We start from the raw sequence: 16,987 nt of genomic DNA, 5'->3' as shown, positions 1-16,987 counted from the left end.
GTATCTGCAAACCAGCATTCAGATGTAAGCTTTAAAAGCTAAGGCAGAATTTCTGTCTGTAGTATTTAGTTGTTGATTTGATCCCACAAGTTCCACACGTCTCCTCAGCAGAGACAGTGGGAATGTAGTGTGATAAAAACTTGGGACCACCCACTTTCCCATGGAAGAAAGGTTTGCCCTCAGTGAGATGCCATTTTTTTGAGGGTAAAATTTGTGCCACGTAGTCCTGTTTTTTAGAAATGTGGCATGTGACAGAATATTTCCTTATTTAGCACTTGGAGTGTTTACCCAACCATCCAGCCTGCAAAACTGAGGAGGACCAGCCGCTGTCCTCTCCTCAACAGGACTTTACCACCAGCAACTCTCCCCATCCAGGTTTTGCTGAAAGGAAGGAAAGGAAAGGAAACAGCATTTCCAATTATGCTCTCTGGGCTCTTGCTTGTTCTCGCTCTTGTTCACAGCTCTTTGCAGCTGGTGGGTAAGTGCCTCCTGCTTGCTTCCTGTGGAGGTTGTCGTGAAAGTGCTTCCACTCCTCTGGCTTTTCTGGGTGATTGTGGTTCTGTGGTACTGCCAGTATGTACATTATTAGTGTGGGGATGGGGAACCTCTTAATGGCAGGCAAGAGGCAGGGGAACAATCTCACAGGAAAAAAGAAATGGTTAGAGAAAGAACCAGAGACTCAATCCTTAATGGTTTTATTAATATATAGTGGCACTATCGTTTCAATAACCCCAGAAGATCAGACCTAATAAAATACATGTTTAAAAGCTGTTTTAAGAAATTATTTAATTTTTTACTACTGATTTTTGAGCTGTTGGTGTCTGGGTAATGCTTTGCAAAATCAGGCAGGGAAAATTTTCAGGAGTGGTGAAATGGAGAAATATTGGCAGGATATTAAGATATTTACAAATGATGGCTGTAAAGGGGGTTTTATTCACTGTTTTGAACAGACTCATTGAATTCACTGACATTGATAAAGTGGATGGATTTTTTAAAAATAAAATTGGATTAAGTTTAGGAAATATCTTGTGGAATTGCAGTGTACAACACTACAGCTACCCCTTTAGCTGCACTTCTCTTGTAAGTATTCTGCAGACCTGAATGTTTAAGGTTAAATCCTTTCACCTTTCTAACTCCTGAGGATTTTCACAGATTGTCTCAGAGTATATGGTATTTTTTTTAATCACAACAGTCTCCCTGCAGGCCAGAAGAATTATTTTCAGTGTACTGTATATTATAAATTAAATAGACTTCAATCCTTTTGCAAGCTTTTTAAGGAAATGTCTTTAACTTCTTAAATACATTTTTATTAAATATGACACCCACTGCTCAAGACATGTATCAGAGATGAAAACTGGTTATGAATCCCACAAGCTTTGGCAGGAATACAACCAACTGGGTCACAAAGTACAAGACAAGGCAGCAGAGCAAATTCACAGGCACGGTTCACAACTGCTGCTGATAAACTCATTGCAGGACTGAAATTAGCTCCCCTGTTTCTACCTTACCTTGCAGCCAATGCTTCAGGCTTGATCAGATAAACTGCCTGGAGAGCTGGGGATCCAATTTCTGGTGCAGGTGCACCTTCTAACTTCCACCAGCCTTTAGACACTGGCAAGTGCCAGATGCTAGTACTCCCCAGTCTTTGCTACTTTCTCAGACTGCAACTGGCTTCCCAAAGTCATTCCTAGTTTTATAGTGCGTGGCTCATAGTAGGGGATGGCAGATCTTGTAGTCAGTGAGGCTGAGGAGCCCAAGTGACCCCTGAGAAGCCCAGACTGGTTCACTCACATTTATATGATGAAAAGAAAGGAAAGGTGGATTTGGGGAAGGGGAGGCAAATGGCTCAGCAAAGATGGCTGTGTGCCCACTAGGAGATCTGTAAGATCTGGAAGGGTGAGAAAAGTTCGTAGAGATCAGAGGTCTATGAGGCCATGCCTCTGGGGATAGCTTGGATGGAACAAGGCAATGGTAATGGCAGTGTGGCTGAGGTAATTCACTGATGTAAAACCATCCAACAAGCTGTGCTCAGCTGCTGCTGCTGCCCACCACTGATCCACAGCATGGTGATGTATAGCCATGACATACATTTTCTACTGTCTACTTTATTTTTAATCAGTAGAATTGATGTTGCTCTGGACCCTGTTGAAGAATAGAGTGTTTTTATCTGACATGAATGCAATGACTTCTTGTACATGTGAATGGGAAGCAGAATAATATCACATATCCACTATACATATATATTCTATAATAACTATTTGCTATGTGTTGTTTTGTTTTACAGACATTAAAACATTTTTACTGTATAATAAAGTCAACAGGCTCTGTCTTGAGGCATCTATTGCACAGTCAGTTAGAACTGCCACTTGCAATCAAGACAATGAATCACAAAAATTCAAGTGGATCACAGATCATCAGCTTATGAGTGTGAAACTTAAACTATGCCTGGGGGTGCCATTGAAGAAGGATCAGGCCATGGTCACCCTGTATCCCTGTAATCCAAAAAGTGAGCTCCAGTGGTGGGAATGCAGAAATGAAAGCCTCCTTGCAATCCAAGGAGAAGATTTATTTTTCAGTCCTGGCAATGAAGAACATGATAACGTTTTGTTAAAGAAGGAGCTGAGTGCAAAGAATAAATGGAATATATATGGGGCCATGGATATTTTATGTTCCCAAGGATATGAAGGTACAAAAAATTCATTCTTTCCTCCTTTGCATTAATTACTTTGTGAGTGTTAGAATATTTAGGATCTTTGGCTCTGACTATTGTGACTCCTTCACTGACCCACCAGAGTTTTAGAAAATCCATGCATTGAGGTATTTAACTTTGAATTAAATGTAATATTTATGTCCAAGCATGTATTACATACACACACTTTTTCAGTCTATGCATTATAGTACATTAGTATTTCAAGTACTATATAGAGGGTACATGTACCCTCTATATATTCTATAAACACATATTATTAGTGAATGTGTATATACATATTACTCTCATACTATGTATAGCATTCTGTACTATGTATAAGTATTCTCTAAAGTCACTATTTCTCACCATATTGTGTCACTAAATTATTAACAGAGCACATAAACACTGATAAGTTTCTTATACAGTCACAGGGTTATGAAATTTACATCCCCATGAATGAAGGACAATATGGGAGTGCTGAGAAAGGTCTGAAAGTTCTGATTTAAGCAGAGGAAGCATGGCTTTTTTGATTCAGCAGATGAGGACACTCATGGAGTAATTACAGTCACCAGTGCAATTACCTTTTTTGATTAGCTGAAGTCTGATTTTTCTGAATGGCATTCCCAAATCCAGAATGAATGCTCTAAAAGCCCCTCACAGGATATTTGAACGCTGAACTCTTAGCTTTACATGTAGGAAGCTGCTTCACTGTACGAGATACTTAGAATAGTCACTGAAATAAAAACACAGAAAGATAGTCTAATATATGTTTACTTTTTTCCCAGGAATCAAGACTTATAAATATTAGTTCCTGCTCTTGCACATGTTATATAAATCTTAACATTGTTTGAAATAGAAGTATCTTAGGGTAAAGCTCTGGATCCTTATGAAGATTGTAAAAGAGTCTTGGTCAGAAATTTAATTATAGGCTTCATCCATGATATATTACTTTATATCAGATTAGCACTGCTCTAAAATATATGTCAGCAGCTGAAGTCTGAAAAAGTGCTGTTTTTTTTTATGATTATGGGACAGGAACCATTGAAAACACTTTCAGGTGCAATTCTGCCCCAGACCTTACTTTTTCCCCCCTTTACATTCATTTGTTGCTTTTCATAATCATATTTTGTCTCCTCAGAGACCTTCACGCTGCAGGGAAATGCTTTTGGGGCGGCGTGTGTGTTCCCTTTCATGTACAATCAGCAGTGGTGGGGGGAGTGCACGGCCGCGGGCCGCGCCGATGGCCGGCTCTGGTGCGCCACCACCGCTGACTACGACACGGACCAGCGATACGGCTTCTGCCCCTCCACAGGTGAGGCACCTGCTCCCTCCCAGGTGCCCTTTAGTGGGCCTCTGGCAAACCTGCACGAGCAGAATATGATTGTCTGCATAAGAACTACTCATAACTCACGAGATGTGGTTTAGTAGATGATGTGTAGCCACGGGCCGCAGCTCACTATGCAAAGAAATGACATGTTGCACAAAGATGTGAAGAGAGTGATTGAAGAGTAAATCAGCATGCAGTTCCCACTTGCTGTGGGGGTGTTGCTGAGCAGCACAATAATTCTAAGCTCCTTACTGCTTCCCAGCCAGGATGTGTGCTCTCACTGTGGTACAACCCTTCTCTGAGGACTCCCCTTGTGGTGGATGTGGGCACAGAAAAGAGCACTGTAGGAAGATTGATGTTGAAGTTAATGTTTCAATTTGCATGATTCTCATGTGAACATATTTTTTTGCTAAAGTGGAATGTGTCCTTTTATCCATGCTTTTAAGCCCTATTCATATTGTCCGGGAAGTGGCCATTCCACTCCATTGACATCTGCCTGGCATTTCTCTGCAATTTCAATCACTTTCTTTGATTTCTGTGGTCACTTCTCTGTCTATCTCCCTTTATGGCCTGGAGAGCTTTGCATTCATGGTGTTGAAATCTCTACCTGACACATTTCATCTTTCCTTTGTATTTCTCCCCATGGCTCCTGTTCAGCATTGTCTTTTTTTATTAGAATGGCCTTTACTCCACTTGATTTAAAGTGGACTTTCAGTGTGGCACACAGCTGACTAGGGAGTCAACTGTGCTTTCCAGGTTCCTGCAGAGATACCTCACACACTGAGCCCTGAAGGTGTGACATAGGGTCATTGAATAATTTTCAGAGTTTTCAGAAAGCTCCGTAGTCCTAGCTTTCAGTTCTTTTTTAAAAAATTCATCTTCATACTGAGTTTTGGGAATGATCAACTGCATGATAAAATTTTGTGTTGTGCTTGATTGAGAATGTTGATATCTTCAACAAATCAAAGATGTAAAGGTAATCAGAGGAGGAGCATAGTGCTGCTCAGCACCATTGCTGTGTGACAGGCACATCCAGAGGCTCTTTGAATGGGAATGGGAGTTATATATGAAAGGTTTTGATGCTAAATTCAGGTCTAAAATTAGTTCTTACGGCTCTCAGTGGAAGCTGCTGTCCAGAGAGAGAAGGAAATGTTGCACAAATATTTCAAAATGTTCTCCTGGGACTTCTCTCACACAATGTATTGACACTCCATGCAATGTATTTTCCTGTGTAATCACGTGCCCTGTGGTAATTCCTGTCTCTCTTCATGGAACAGGAGGCAGTATAGGCTACCTTTACCTGTCTGCTTACTGGCCTTAATTTTGTCCTTCCCCATCTGCTCATAACATTTTCAGTGGTCTTGAAAGAGCAGCCCAGGTAAATTTAAGGAGACAAATGAAAACCTGCTACACAGAACAAGAACCTGCAGCTCAGTTTTCTTTTGGCAAGTTACTATGACCTCTGCTGTTATTATTCTTTCTACAGATCAAGACAGCACATGGACTACAGAACTATCAACAAATATTCACTACCAAATAAATTTTGACTCAGCTCTCACATGGCACCAAGCCAGGAAGAGCTGTCAGCAGCAAAATGCAGAATTACTGAGTATCACAGACATTCATGAACAAACATACCTTAAAGGTAAGGCAGTAGAGCAAACCCTGGGTTACATTCAGGATCTGTTCAGGCCATCATAATAGCTAAGGATTATTTAGCATGATTTTGGCCATTGCCTTTGGACCTAAATATGTGTGGGCAAGAAAACAAAATATTTTAGAATTTGCAAGTTTATATCAAAATTGCTGCAAAATTTACAGAGAATTCAAAGTATTCCAGCATCCTGCAAGTGTGTTACTCTGGTTTTTTAAGAGTTTCTAAGCCTTCTGATGTTGACATTCTTGTAGTGAACTTTCTCACACACTTTCTGTAAATAACTCATTGTTTTGCATTCCTTTATGGAGGAAGAGAGAGTTGATAGACTGTTGGTTTGTCCAGTGTCATTAGAGAGGTGGCACTGTCACACTCCAATCCGCAGTCACTTTTAGAAAACTATAAATGTTGGAGTCAGAAAATAAACTTCCCTTTTTTCTTCACCTTGAGAACGGTGGTGAGCTTGTGTTCTTTCGTGTCCTATACTGACATAAGTGTAACAGTTTGACTTCATATTTACAAATATTACAAATCTTATTTTATATATATTTTTTAATGGAGGAAAAAATCCTGAAAAACAAATTAAAGACTTACTTTTGATCAAAAGGAAACTTAAAAAAATAAAAGAAAGAAAAAAAGATTAATCTTTATACCAAAATAAGGACTTGCTTTGTTTCAAATGCTGTTTTGACAGCTGCTTTTTTCATTCTCTTGGCAAACTGAAAGATATCAGTTTTTTACAGATATCAAATTGCAGCCTTATGTATCCACATATAGATCAAGAAATTATATGGAAGAAATATTTATTGTTGGTTTTAAGGATTAATTTAACTTCTAACAAATTTTTATTATTGTTTATATTTATACTCTACCAATAATTCTACTTCTATGTACAGAATTTAGCCTGTTCTGCAGAAACAATTTTGTTTTGGATATACTCTGTGGCTATAATCTGTGTTCATTTTGCATTAGTTGACAGAATAAAACAGGGAGTTTCTGTTTGTTTGCTTTCTTACAGTATTCAAACTTTGGCATATTTCAATGTATTAGGTTCCATAGTATGTACAGATATTTACAATTTGCTATTTAGGAATACAAGTCTTCCTAGAGACATTGTTAGTGACCATTGTTAATACAAAAGAGATTTATAAAATAATTCCTCTTATTTTTGTAACTTAGAATTAACAGAAGATACAGATTCTGCACTGTGGATTGGACTCAACAGACTGGACTTGAGTAGCGGATGGGAGTGGATTGGAGGCAGCCCTTTCCAGTACTTAAACTGGGCTCCAGGTAGATGTGACTTTGATTTTGTATTTCCAGAGAGAAAAGATACATAACTCAAATACTGCTGTAATCTTTACTATCAGGCAGTTAAGCCATGAGATAAGTATTTTAGCTTTTATTGCTTTAGCTTTAGAAAAAATCTCTTTTTCTATAGCAATAAAAGACAGAAACCTTCAACGTATTGCAAAAATATTTTAGCTGTGAAAGCAACACTGCCTGTCCCAAAAATATTCAGTCTTCCATTTCTTGACTAGCAGCTAAAGTATGAGCTTACAGGTTTGTATCCTCTTACCTAACTTGCATACTACATTTCATACAGACATTTCCACTACTGGAAACATACCTTAGCTCTAACCAAACCTGGGAAAGACATGACCTCCATCACTTCATCCAGGAGTGGTCTCTCATGTGTATTTTAGACCTTAGAGCTCTGTTTTTCATTCAGAAAAGTTCATTTTTTTCTCTGTACTTTTCCCAAAGGAAGTCCATCTCCAGAATCTGGAAAGCTCTGTGTGGTTTTGAATCCTGAAACAAAAGCTAAATGGCAAAATTGGGAATGTGATCAGAAACTTGGCTATATTTGTAAGAAAAGGAACTTTACTTTGGTTCCTTCAGGTATGTTGATATATATTGATAATTAAAGTAGAAGCTGTTATCTGAATCACTAAACATATTGATGAAGATGAACAGAAGAATTTTATTAGAAATAGAACTATTTCTTGTTTCTCTAGTTTCCTTTTTGCAACGATTGCAACCTTTCTAGTCTGATCTCCAATTCCACAACACAAAGACTGAAACAGAGAAAAGCAAAGAATTTCCAACTAGTCACTCCTGTCTGTGTCTCAGGGGCCAGGTCTCCCCTTAATGTCCACAGACTTCTGACTGTCAAAAGGGAGAACAATCCAAAAATTATTTTTCAGAAGCGGGACCTTAGTAAATATAAGCCCAAGAAAGAAAGATGCCTAACTTAGTGTAGTTCTAAGTCATTCTCCATGACTTGTGGTCAACCAGCATCCAGACAAGCAAGTTCAGAGTTCACTGCAGAAGTGATGAAAGATCAACACATTGAAGTGAGAAAAGATATTTTAAGTGTATGAATATATGATGTGACACCATATATTCGTTTAGCTATAAATTTGTCTTGATGGCTTTTACTCTATCAATATACTTAATCCTTTGAAAATTCATTAAACTTCTATGTTAGCTGCAAATAATGTCTGATTTCTCCTATCTGACAAATAAGTACTCGGTGATACAGAAGCTAATAAAATTAATGAATTACAAAAATAATACATTTGATTAATACATTACAAAATTAATATATTTGTTGCAAATATTTGACTAAACTTATAATTTGTATTAGATATTACTTGTATTAAAAAGCTTTCCTTCTCCAAGCTAAAAATTGTAAAAATTGCCTGGTTTAGAGAATCACATTTATGTCTACTGCATTTTGTGTTCTTTGTTCATCATTTCCTAATGATGAGAATTTCAAAAGAAAATTCTTAGTTTAGAACTTTTGCACATATGAGGTGGAAATATTTTCAGTGTCATGTCCCTTGCACAGCATTTGGAACTGTAAAGCCTTGGGATGTGTTTCTAGGTGACCCTGGGCCTGTTACCTGCCCAGCTGGATGGGTGTCCTATGTGGATCACTGCTACAAGATCTTCAGGGACAGCAAAGGATGGGAAGGAGCTTTGACCTCTTGTCAGAAGGAAGGGAGTAACTTGGCCAGCATCCAAAGCCTTGAGGAGCACAGCTTTATGGTGTCTCAGCTTGGGTACAGTGAGTATTTCTAGGGGGTCTCTTGCCTTTGCCTGTATGGGAAACAAGACATTGATAGTTCCTGATGAATTCTGCATGTTGTCAAAACTCTGATTTTATTTATTGCCAGAATAATTGATCTAGGTCCGGGGGGCTGCGCTTAGGGGCTTTCAATGTTTTTTTCATTTTGTTGAAAGAAGCTTAAAACATTCACACTCCAAGTTACATAAAAGCAGTATTCTAAAATTTGACCAGTGCAATGGAACTGAAAAGTAACTATTCAGACTTTTATCCTACCATCGTGGTGTATCAACATTAGGCTGGTAATTCACACCCACTGTTATGAGGAGGAAGAACAACATTTTTCACCCAATGCAAGAATTTCCTTACAGCCTAATTTTCCAAAGCATACAGTCTTCTATTATTTTATAAAATTATCATAGAACATGCTGCATAAATTTGTGAAAAGAATTTGTATGTCCAAAGCCTAATGGTTGGTGCTGTGCAAAGGGTGGAGTGCCAAAAGAGATCTTATCTCTGTTTCCTTCTTCAGAGCCAACAGACAAGCTGTGGATTGGGCTGAATGACCGTAAGGTTCAAATGTATTTTGAGTGGAGTGATGGTAGCCCAGTGACCTACACAAAATGGCACCTGGGAGAGCCATCCACTACAAACAACAGGCCAGAAGATTGTGTCCTGATCAAGGGCCAGGTGACATTGCTCAATACATATTGTACTTCCAAACTGAAAATAACTACTTAATAAAAGAATAACATGCTCCATATTACATATTTCAGCAAATGGCTAAAGCCGGAAGAAAGAGATGTAGGGATTGAATTGAATGAGATTGAGAATGAGATTGAATGTGACCTTTAAAAAAAACAAAAGCGTTACTGCATCACTGGTGAAATTTTCTCTTTAAGTACATCTGAAAGTCACAAATGAAATTATTAGGGCTACAAACCAGGTCTCTGAAGGTATTTTGAGAACATGATCTCCTTTTCCCTCTGGTGGTAATGATGGTATATGGGGATCTCTGATTCTTGTTGGCTTCTCTTTGCCTGCTTCTTTGCCATCCCATAGCACAACTGCCTGTGCAAGACTCAGCACAACAGGTCAGGGAGCAGCTCCATGAACCCTTCTCCCCTCTTATCCCTGCCAGCTGAGGCTATACTGCTATAGCTCAGTCTACTCTTTCACAGAATGTAAGCAGATTTGGTTTTGATATCATATAGGAAAATTAGATAAGGAAAAATAATCAATTTAAAAATAAAGGAGAAAGACAACAAATAATTTTCATTATAAAGAAAGACATTATTTATCTCCTTTAGATTATTCATCTTTATCTTCTTTTTATTTCAAACTTTTCCCTGGCACAGAATGGCTATTGGGCAGACCATGTCTGTGAGAAGAAGGCTGGCTACATTTGTAAAAGAAAAGCTACGTCACAAACAGCTGGAGAACAAGAAAGTAGCCTTGCAGGTTGCAAAAAAGTAAGTGTGGGAGAATGGAACATCAGTTTCTCAGATGAAATAGGTACATTGAGAATCCATTAGAATTATTTGAATTATTTGTATTATTTACATGGAAGGGTTTTTTGTTTTATTTATTATTAAATTTCTCCCTCTCTCTCAGTTACTCTAAATTTTAAAAAACTATTTACAGAAACCACTTAGGAGGAATCTGTAATTTCACTGCAAAAAGTTTCTCATTCATAAAACTCATGATCATTGTGCTTCATTAATTTTTAAATGTCATATTTCACTTAATACATGATACCCCAATTACTTAGAATTTGTACGAAAATCCCAAAATCATGTTACAGGGCTGGAGAAGATATGGGACCTACTGTTATTTTATTGGACATGTTCCAGCAACATTTTCAGAAGCAAACACCACTTGTGAAGGAGAAGAAGGTTACTTAGCCACAGTTGAAAGTAGGTATGATAATGACTTTTTTCTTTGCTTTTAAATATCTAAAGATTATATCTTATGAAATATTCCTAGAAAAGCTAACACAACACCAAGCAGCAAAATGGTTAAGTAACAGATGAGGTCTCTAGTTGAATAACAAAAAAGTCTTGCTTTTTTATGTTGTTCATATGGAATCTGAATCCTATGTGGGGTCTTCTCCCCCAGCCTGAGGCAAGGATTAAGAGAAAAAATTCATCATCACATTAGACTGACAGGATTTGGGTAAACGCCTTTGTTTTCACTTGCATCTTGATGATGTTTTTTACAGATATGAACAAGCCTATCTGACCAGCCTTGTTGGACTGAGGCCTGAGAAGTATTTCTGGCTTGGCCTCTCTGATGTGCAGGATCAGGGCACTTTCAGCTGGGCCAATGGTGAAGCTGTCTCCTTCACACACTGGGATGCAGGAATGCCTGGTAGGTGCTGTGGTGAGGGATGGTGGGTGCTCTCTGACAAGGTGGTCCCTATTTAGGTTGGTATATAGTCCTCTAAATTTTATGTCTTAGACTTTTGGTATATTTTATAAGTATTTGCAGTTTTTCATATCCCATATTCTAATTTCAAAGGGAAAATTTTAAAGTGCACTTTTATATTAGAACATCTGATATATTTACCCATAAGATTAAGTTTTGGCCTGTCTTCACAGGGAGATAAAAGGAGTTACAAATGGGTCCTAAGACTATTCCACACTTGTCCCTCTAGTGAAAAAGTTAGCCTGGGAGAAGAGATTGAAACAGAACAACTGGAATATGGATTTAAAGTTAGAATTACAAACTCAAAGTATCAAAAATCACCGTGCCATTATTTTTTTGTGTGATACTAAGAAAACTGCATTAATGGGTTCATACTGTGCAGAAACACAGAAAACAAGATTTCATTATGCCATGAGGAAATCTTTTTGTGGGACATACTACGTTCCTCTCAGTGATTATGTGTCTGAAGTCTTTCTTGAAAACCTATAAAATATAAAATAAAAACAATAAAAAATATGAAAGACAAAGACTAACAAAACCTTAGCAAATACCATAAGAAAAAATCTTGCCAAGGAGTCTCTGCTGTCAGAAGATGATCAGAGCATGAGGAGAGCACACAGAGGTCATGTTAAGGAATCTTCCCTCTCTGACCATCCAAGTGCCACTCTGGAGTCACACTCACACCACCTGAGCTGGGACCAAGGTGCTCCCCAGCTACACCCCCACACTCACACAGTCAGACAAGGTTTCCTCAACAGCTTCAACCCAGGTTTCCCCAGATTTTTTGGTCACTAAAATAATTCAAACATGGTGCAATAATAAAATAACAGCTTGAGCTGAGTGCTTCCAAGGAAGGTCTGTGAACACAGGAAACCCTGGGCTGTTTTACAGTCTAAATGCAGCAATGTCTGGGGTCCTTGGCCCCTGCTGAGCCTTTGGGTGTCCAGTCATCTTCTGGACCACTGGTGCCTGTGCCTTTTGCTATGCAAAGGGTCAGCACCTGTTCACAGCCCTTTGCCTTGGGTCCCACCAGCCAGAGCTCAATCTTGAGTTGGCACTGCAGCTTGCAAACCAAACTACCCACAGCAAATTAATTCCTCAACAATCAGGTTGGTATAGTAAAGAAAAATCTGTTTCCTTGCATCTGTGTTCACTGAGAAGAAAATGGACTTTCTGTGCTGGAAAGTTTCTTTGTGAGGGTATCTTTGAAGAGTCTATTTCAAGCTGAAATATCAAGAAAATAGATTTTGGAGGAAATTGATGGCATGAAGTCAGGACTAAGCATGGCTGCAGAAGTATCCAGGAACTGTTAAGATTACATGAAATTAACCCTTCTCTTTAATGTGTAAAGAGAGCTTTAGCTTTGGCTTTCCTGCTAAAGCTGCCTTGACATCTAAGCTTTGCTAGATGACAAATTTGGTGCCAACATTTAAAATGGTTACAGATATGGGGAAATACATATCTGTATGATAGAGATATGGGGAAATACAGATGAATAAGTCATTAGTAAATTAACTGAATCTGAAATAAAGAATAAATAGTGGGAAAGATACATAAAATCACTTCTGGAAAGGGAGGTCATCCTTATAGATCTCGCAGAGCTCCACACAGTATGTGAAAGCATATGAATGAGGGAAATCTAGTTAGTGTGGTCTATCTCAATTACCAAAAGCCTTTCAGCTAATCTAATATAACACAGAAAAGCCTTACATGAATAAAAATATTGATAAAAAGGGACTGACTGGAAGGTGGATATTTTTAATGGGGTCTATTTTTTAACTGAGGAAGTGTGTTCACCAACAGAACCCCATAATGACCTGTGCCAAAGCCCATGCTGTTCAATATATTTGCAGACCACGTGGAAAATGTGCAATCATGAAGTGGCAAGATTTGCTGATGAGAGTAAATTATTTCTGATAGCAAAGACGTGCCTGTGAGAAAACTCAGGACGGTATCAGAAGAATAAGTGACTGAGCATGATCAGTAAAACAGTAGGTGAATTTTGATGCAGGCAAAGGATGCCCTCAGGAACAAACACACGTATTAAATTGCCATAAAATGATGGATCTATAGCTGAATTTCATTTCAGCTCATGGCACCACGGCAAACAGGTCCATTAAGACATCAGGTCTGTGCCCAACAGAAATTAAAAAAAAAAATCAAACAAAAATCCCCAAATAAAATGCTAAAAATACTTAGGAAATTAAGAAAGAGCACAAATATGCCATTGAATAAGCCCATTTTGTGCATTTGACTGCATCTTGTGTGATGTAGGCAGCTCTGTCTCCCTCTGAGAGAACAATCTAAAATTACAGCAAACATCATGGGACAAATTTCACCCTGAAGCTGTCTAGGTTTGCATCCCTGCCCTCTATATGCACCAGTGGGGCTGCTGCCATCTATGTGAAAACCACTTGTGACCAAGGTAATGTTATCTCATGTAAAACATGCTTAACATAAATAGAAATGAGATTCTCACTTGAAAACACAAGATTTCACTGTAAAAAATCTCACTCTACTTTCTATCCAAAGAATTCATTATGAAGGATATTTAAAATTAAAAAAAAAGAAAAGTAGAATTCTATATTGATCATGACCTCCTCAAACAGAAAATGCTACTCTGCCCGTATGAAAACCACCTAAAATACAAATTTTCTTTTCAAATGTTATTGCATGGCAAAAAGTGAATGGCTGCTGCTCAAAGATTTTGACAGAATTAAATAATTCACACTTTAGAAAATATCCAGCATGTTTGTTTTTGGTTTTTTTTTTGTGGTCTTTTTTTTCCCTTAAAGGAAATAATCCAGGATGTGTAGCCATGAAAACAGGGACTGCAGCTGGATTATGGGATGTTCTTGACTGCGAGACAAAGCAAAAATATATTTGCAAGCAGTGGGCAAAGGGTGCAACAGTTCCACCTGCTCCAACTACTGCTCTGGTCCCCACATGCCCTGAAGGTTGGGTATCAAACAACCATAGACATTCCTGTTTTAAAGTAAGTGCCTAAATAGTTAAAAGAAGAAGCTTGGGTGGGGAAAAAATAAAAAAGAAAAAAAAAGAACTGACATCTTCATTTTGAAATATCTGAGATTGGAATAGAGTAAAAAACAAAACCCCCAAAATTCTTCTAAGGAAAATATCCATGAGGGGGGAGAAACTAAGGAAGAAAGATAAGGTTGAAGGGAAGGAAGGGAGGGGAGAAGGGCACAGGAAAGAAAATGAGGAAGTTTGTGCTTCAGGGGTTGAAGGAACTGGAGCAGGAAATGGAAGAAGAGGAACAAAAATATCAAGGCCCCAGAAAGAGAAAAAGAAACAAAAAAAAAAGAAAAAGAAAAAACAGGAAACAACTCCATATTAAATTATTAAAAGAAAAATGTCAAAATTCTGTATGAAACAGCAGAGGCAGAAAATCTGGTTTGTTGGTGCTGCTCTTTATGCCTGTTGTGCAAAGGTGTGTTTGCCTGAGACATGGGCCAGTTCGGGGAACAAACAGAGAAACAGTGAAGTGTAGCATCCAGCAGCACAATGCCTAAGGCTGGAGCTTGCTAAAATCAGCACATTACCTCACAAAAAAAAAGGATAAAAAGTCATGTGAAAGGTTAATTAAACCAGTGTTTATGAAGGACATTTACTAGAGAGATTCTCATGCAAAGCTACAGAAAATCTGTGTTTGAAGTACAGTCAGCTGTATTTGAGCAGGTATAAAAAAGGAGTTTGAACAAGAAATGAGTGTAATGTGCAAACAGTGATTTGGGATCGTGCGAAGTTGAAATGTGCTAAGTGTAAGGTGTTAATATTTTTATCACTTTATTGAATTAATGAGTCCTTCTCCTTTTTTTTTATAATTTCTTTCAAATTCATCTGGAATGATATTTATTTGTGCTCCTTTATCCCCAAATCATAATTTTAACTTTGGTCAAAATCTGTTCTTATTGTCTCTTAAATCAGTTAGACATCATACTGCAAATGTAAAGTGGGAGTTGTAAATAACCATGAGGTCATTCTTTTGCTTGAATCTTCAGACTCCTCCCAAACCACTTTGCCTCTCAAACACAGCTACTCTTCTTTCCCTTCATATGGAATCTGGCTTGGGTTCTTCTTCAGTTAAAACAAATTAAAGAGAGTTGGGGAGCAGTATTTCCTTTTCTCCTCTAGCAATTCCTTTTTTCTTACCACTATGCTAAGTAGGTAGGCAGCTGTAGTGTAAAAATTCTAGAAACCAGTGGGAAATGCTATTTCTCTTAGGAACTTTTACTCAGCTCATATGAAACCTTATTTATGTTTAAGCAAGACTATAATTATTTAATTATTGTAACATGTATATAATATGTTTTAAATTAATTCCCCCATAGTGTTTTTGCAGATCAACTATTAGAAAGAAATCATGGTTTGAAGCTCGAGATTTTTGCAGACAAATAGGAGGGGATCTGGTCACCATTAACACTAAGGAGGAAATGCCATTACTAATCGAAGCAATGAGGTTGGTATTTGACATGTGTTTATCTTACCAGATTCAAAAACTTTTCATATGAACTATTATGAATGATCCTAGATGACTTCTAAAATGTATGGATTCCTCACAAGCCAAAAGACCTGTGATACTTTGAAATTTATCTATTCAGTACTATTTTAACCTTTTCATGGAAAAAAGAGTGATTTGTGTCAAGAAAAATTTTAAAAAAATCTCTACCAGTATCAGGATTACTAGATTTAGTTTAGAAACATGAAATTAGTGGTATTTCTACAATGGTAGAAAATACGATCAATGTATCTACTTGAAGTAGGCATGTATCAACTTTTCAGTGGTCAGTACTGAAACCACTTTTTGAATCGGTGAAGGTTTTCCCTGCCTGAATAGTACATTAGGGCAATACATGATCAATGTTATCAATAAGTATGATAACTAAGCTATTGACACTGAAGCAGAGAAATATTACACATTTCTATGAAGAAAACGTGTATGCACTTCACCAAAGATTATAGGGAAATTTGCAACTTCACTGCTTTTACAATGTGCTCTAGGAAGTTCAACTATGTATTTCTGGATGTTTACTCACTGCTCTGTTCTGTACTTTCTTTTAGAGCCAGTGACTGTATGTTTGAAACAGTTTGGCTTGGTATATTTTCCTTGAATCCAGATGAAGGATTTGCCTGGAGTGATGGCTCTCCAGTGAGTATCTTAATTTTTCATCATATTTGTTTGCTTAAGATACTTTGGGATTTGTATATGTACTTTTTGGCTTTTTGCTGTTATCCTCATTTAAGAAACCACCAATCTTACAAACATTCATGTAGCTGCTAATCTGTATTGTCATGACTAATATCACAGCTAAACATTTGAATACATGGAAATTATCTGCATCTCATCAGATTCTGTAGGTTTTCTGTGTAATGCTCCAATTTATTTTCTCTTCCAAGAAGATAATATTTACATCTCAGGTCAAAACATAAAAACATAAATGTCTAAAAAGTTAATGAAACAGTGAGCATGTTTCCCAGTGTACTCCTGAATCCCCCAGTAAGTGACGGCTCAGGGTCTTTTAAAACTGGAGCTCATATCTGTAATTTTAATTTATTTATTTATGGGAATTTATCCAGTCACCTCTTGAGCCCGTGCAAGTATCAACAGCTGTGAAGAACATTCCTTAGGAGTCTACTCTTTATTACCCTCCATTTACTACTACTCCCTATTCTTTGGGTTTTTTTAACACAAGCAAGGATCTTTTATCTTATCCTGTTCACATTACTTTCCACAAAAGTTTAAGAAAGGGATGTTATCAAGAATTCTTGGCAATAATAGGTAGGTTGTATCACATG

At 37.6% G+C, this 16,987-nt stretch overlaps 1 protein-coding gene across 1 annotated transcript in view; it reads left to right on the top strand.

The window, feature by feature from the left end:
* Nucleotides 1–420: 420 nt before the first annotated feature.
* The window catches only part of LOC136558293 (macrophage mannose receptor 1-like), a 32,608-nt gene continuing 16,041 nt past the window's right edge, over nucleotides 421–16,987 (top strand). Inside the window, exons 1-14 of the mRNA XM_066552638.1 lie at nucleotides 421–478; nucleotides 2,285–2,686; nucleotides 3,828–4,001; nucleotides 5,503–5,661; nucleotides 6,850–6,963; nucleotides 7,438–7,572; nucleotides 8,561–8,743; nucleotides 9,276–9,433; nucleotides 10,102–10,215; nucleotides 10,548–10,663; nucleotides 10,965–11,113; nucleotides 13,966–14,165; nucleotides 15,523–15,650; nucleotides 16,253–16,340. Of these exons, the coding sequence (XP_066408735.1) occupies nucleotides 421–478; nucleotides 2,285–2,686; nucleotides 3,828–4,001; nucleotides 5,503–5,661; nucleotides 6,850–6,963; nucleotides 7,438–7,572; nucleotides 8,561–8,743; nucleotides 9,276–9,433; nucleotides 10,102–10,215; nucleotides 10,548–10,663; nucleotides 10,965–11,113; nucleotides 13,966–14,165; nucleotides 15,523–15,650; nucleotides 16,253–16,340 (2,178 nt within the window). The remainder of the gene's footprint in view (nucleotides 479–2,284; nucleotides 2,687–3,827; nucleotides 4,002–5,502; nucleotides 5,662–6,849; nucleotides 6,964–7,437; nucleotides 7,573–8,560; nucleotides 8,744–9,275; nucleotides 9,434–10,101; nucleotides 10,216–10,547; nucleotides 10,664–10,964; nucleotides 11,114–13,965; nucleotides 14,166–15,522; nucleotides 15,651–16,252; nucleotides 16,341–16,987) is intronic.

The sequence above is a fragment of the Molothrus aeneus genome, chromosome 1, assembly GCF_037042795.1.
Source record: "Molothrus aeneus isolate 106 chromosome 1, BPBGC_Maene_1.0, whole genome shotgun sequence".
In the NCBI taxonomy this organism is placed as follows: domain Eukaryota; kingdom Metazoa; phylum Chordata; class Aves; order Passeriformes; family Icteridae; genus Molothrus; species Molothrus aeneus.
Note: the sequence above shows the minus strand (reverse complement) of the source record. Positions and strands in the feature narration are given on the sequence as shown.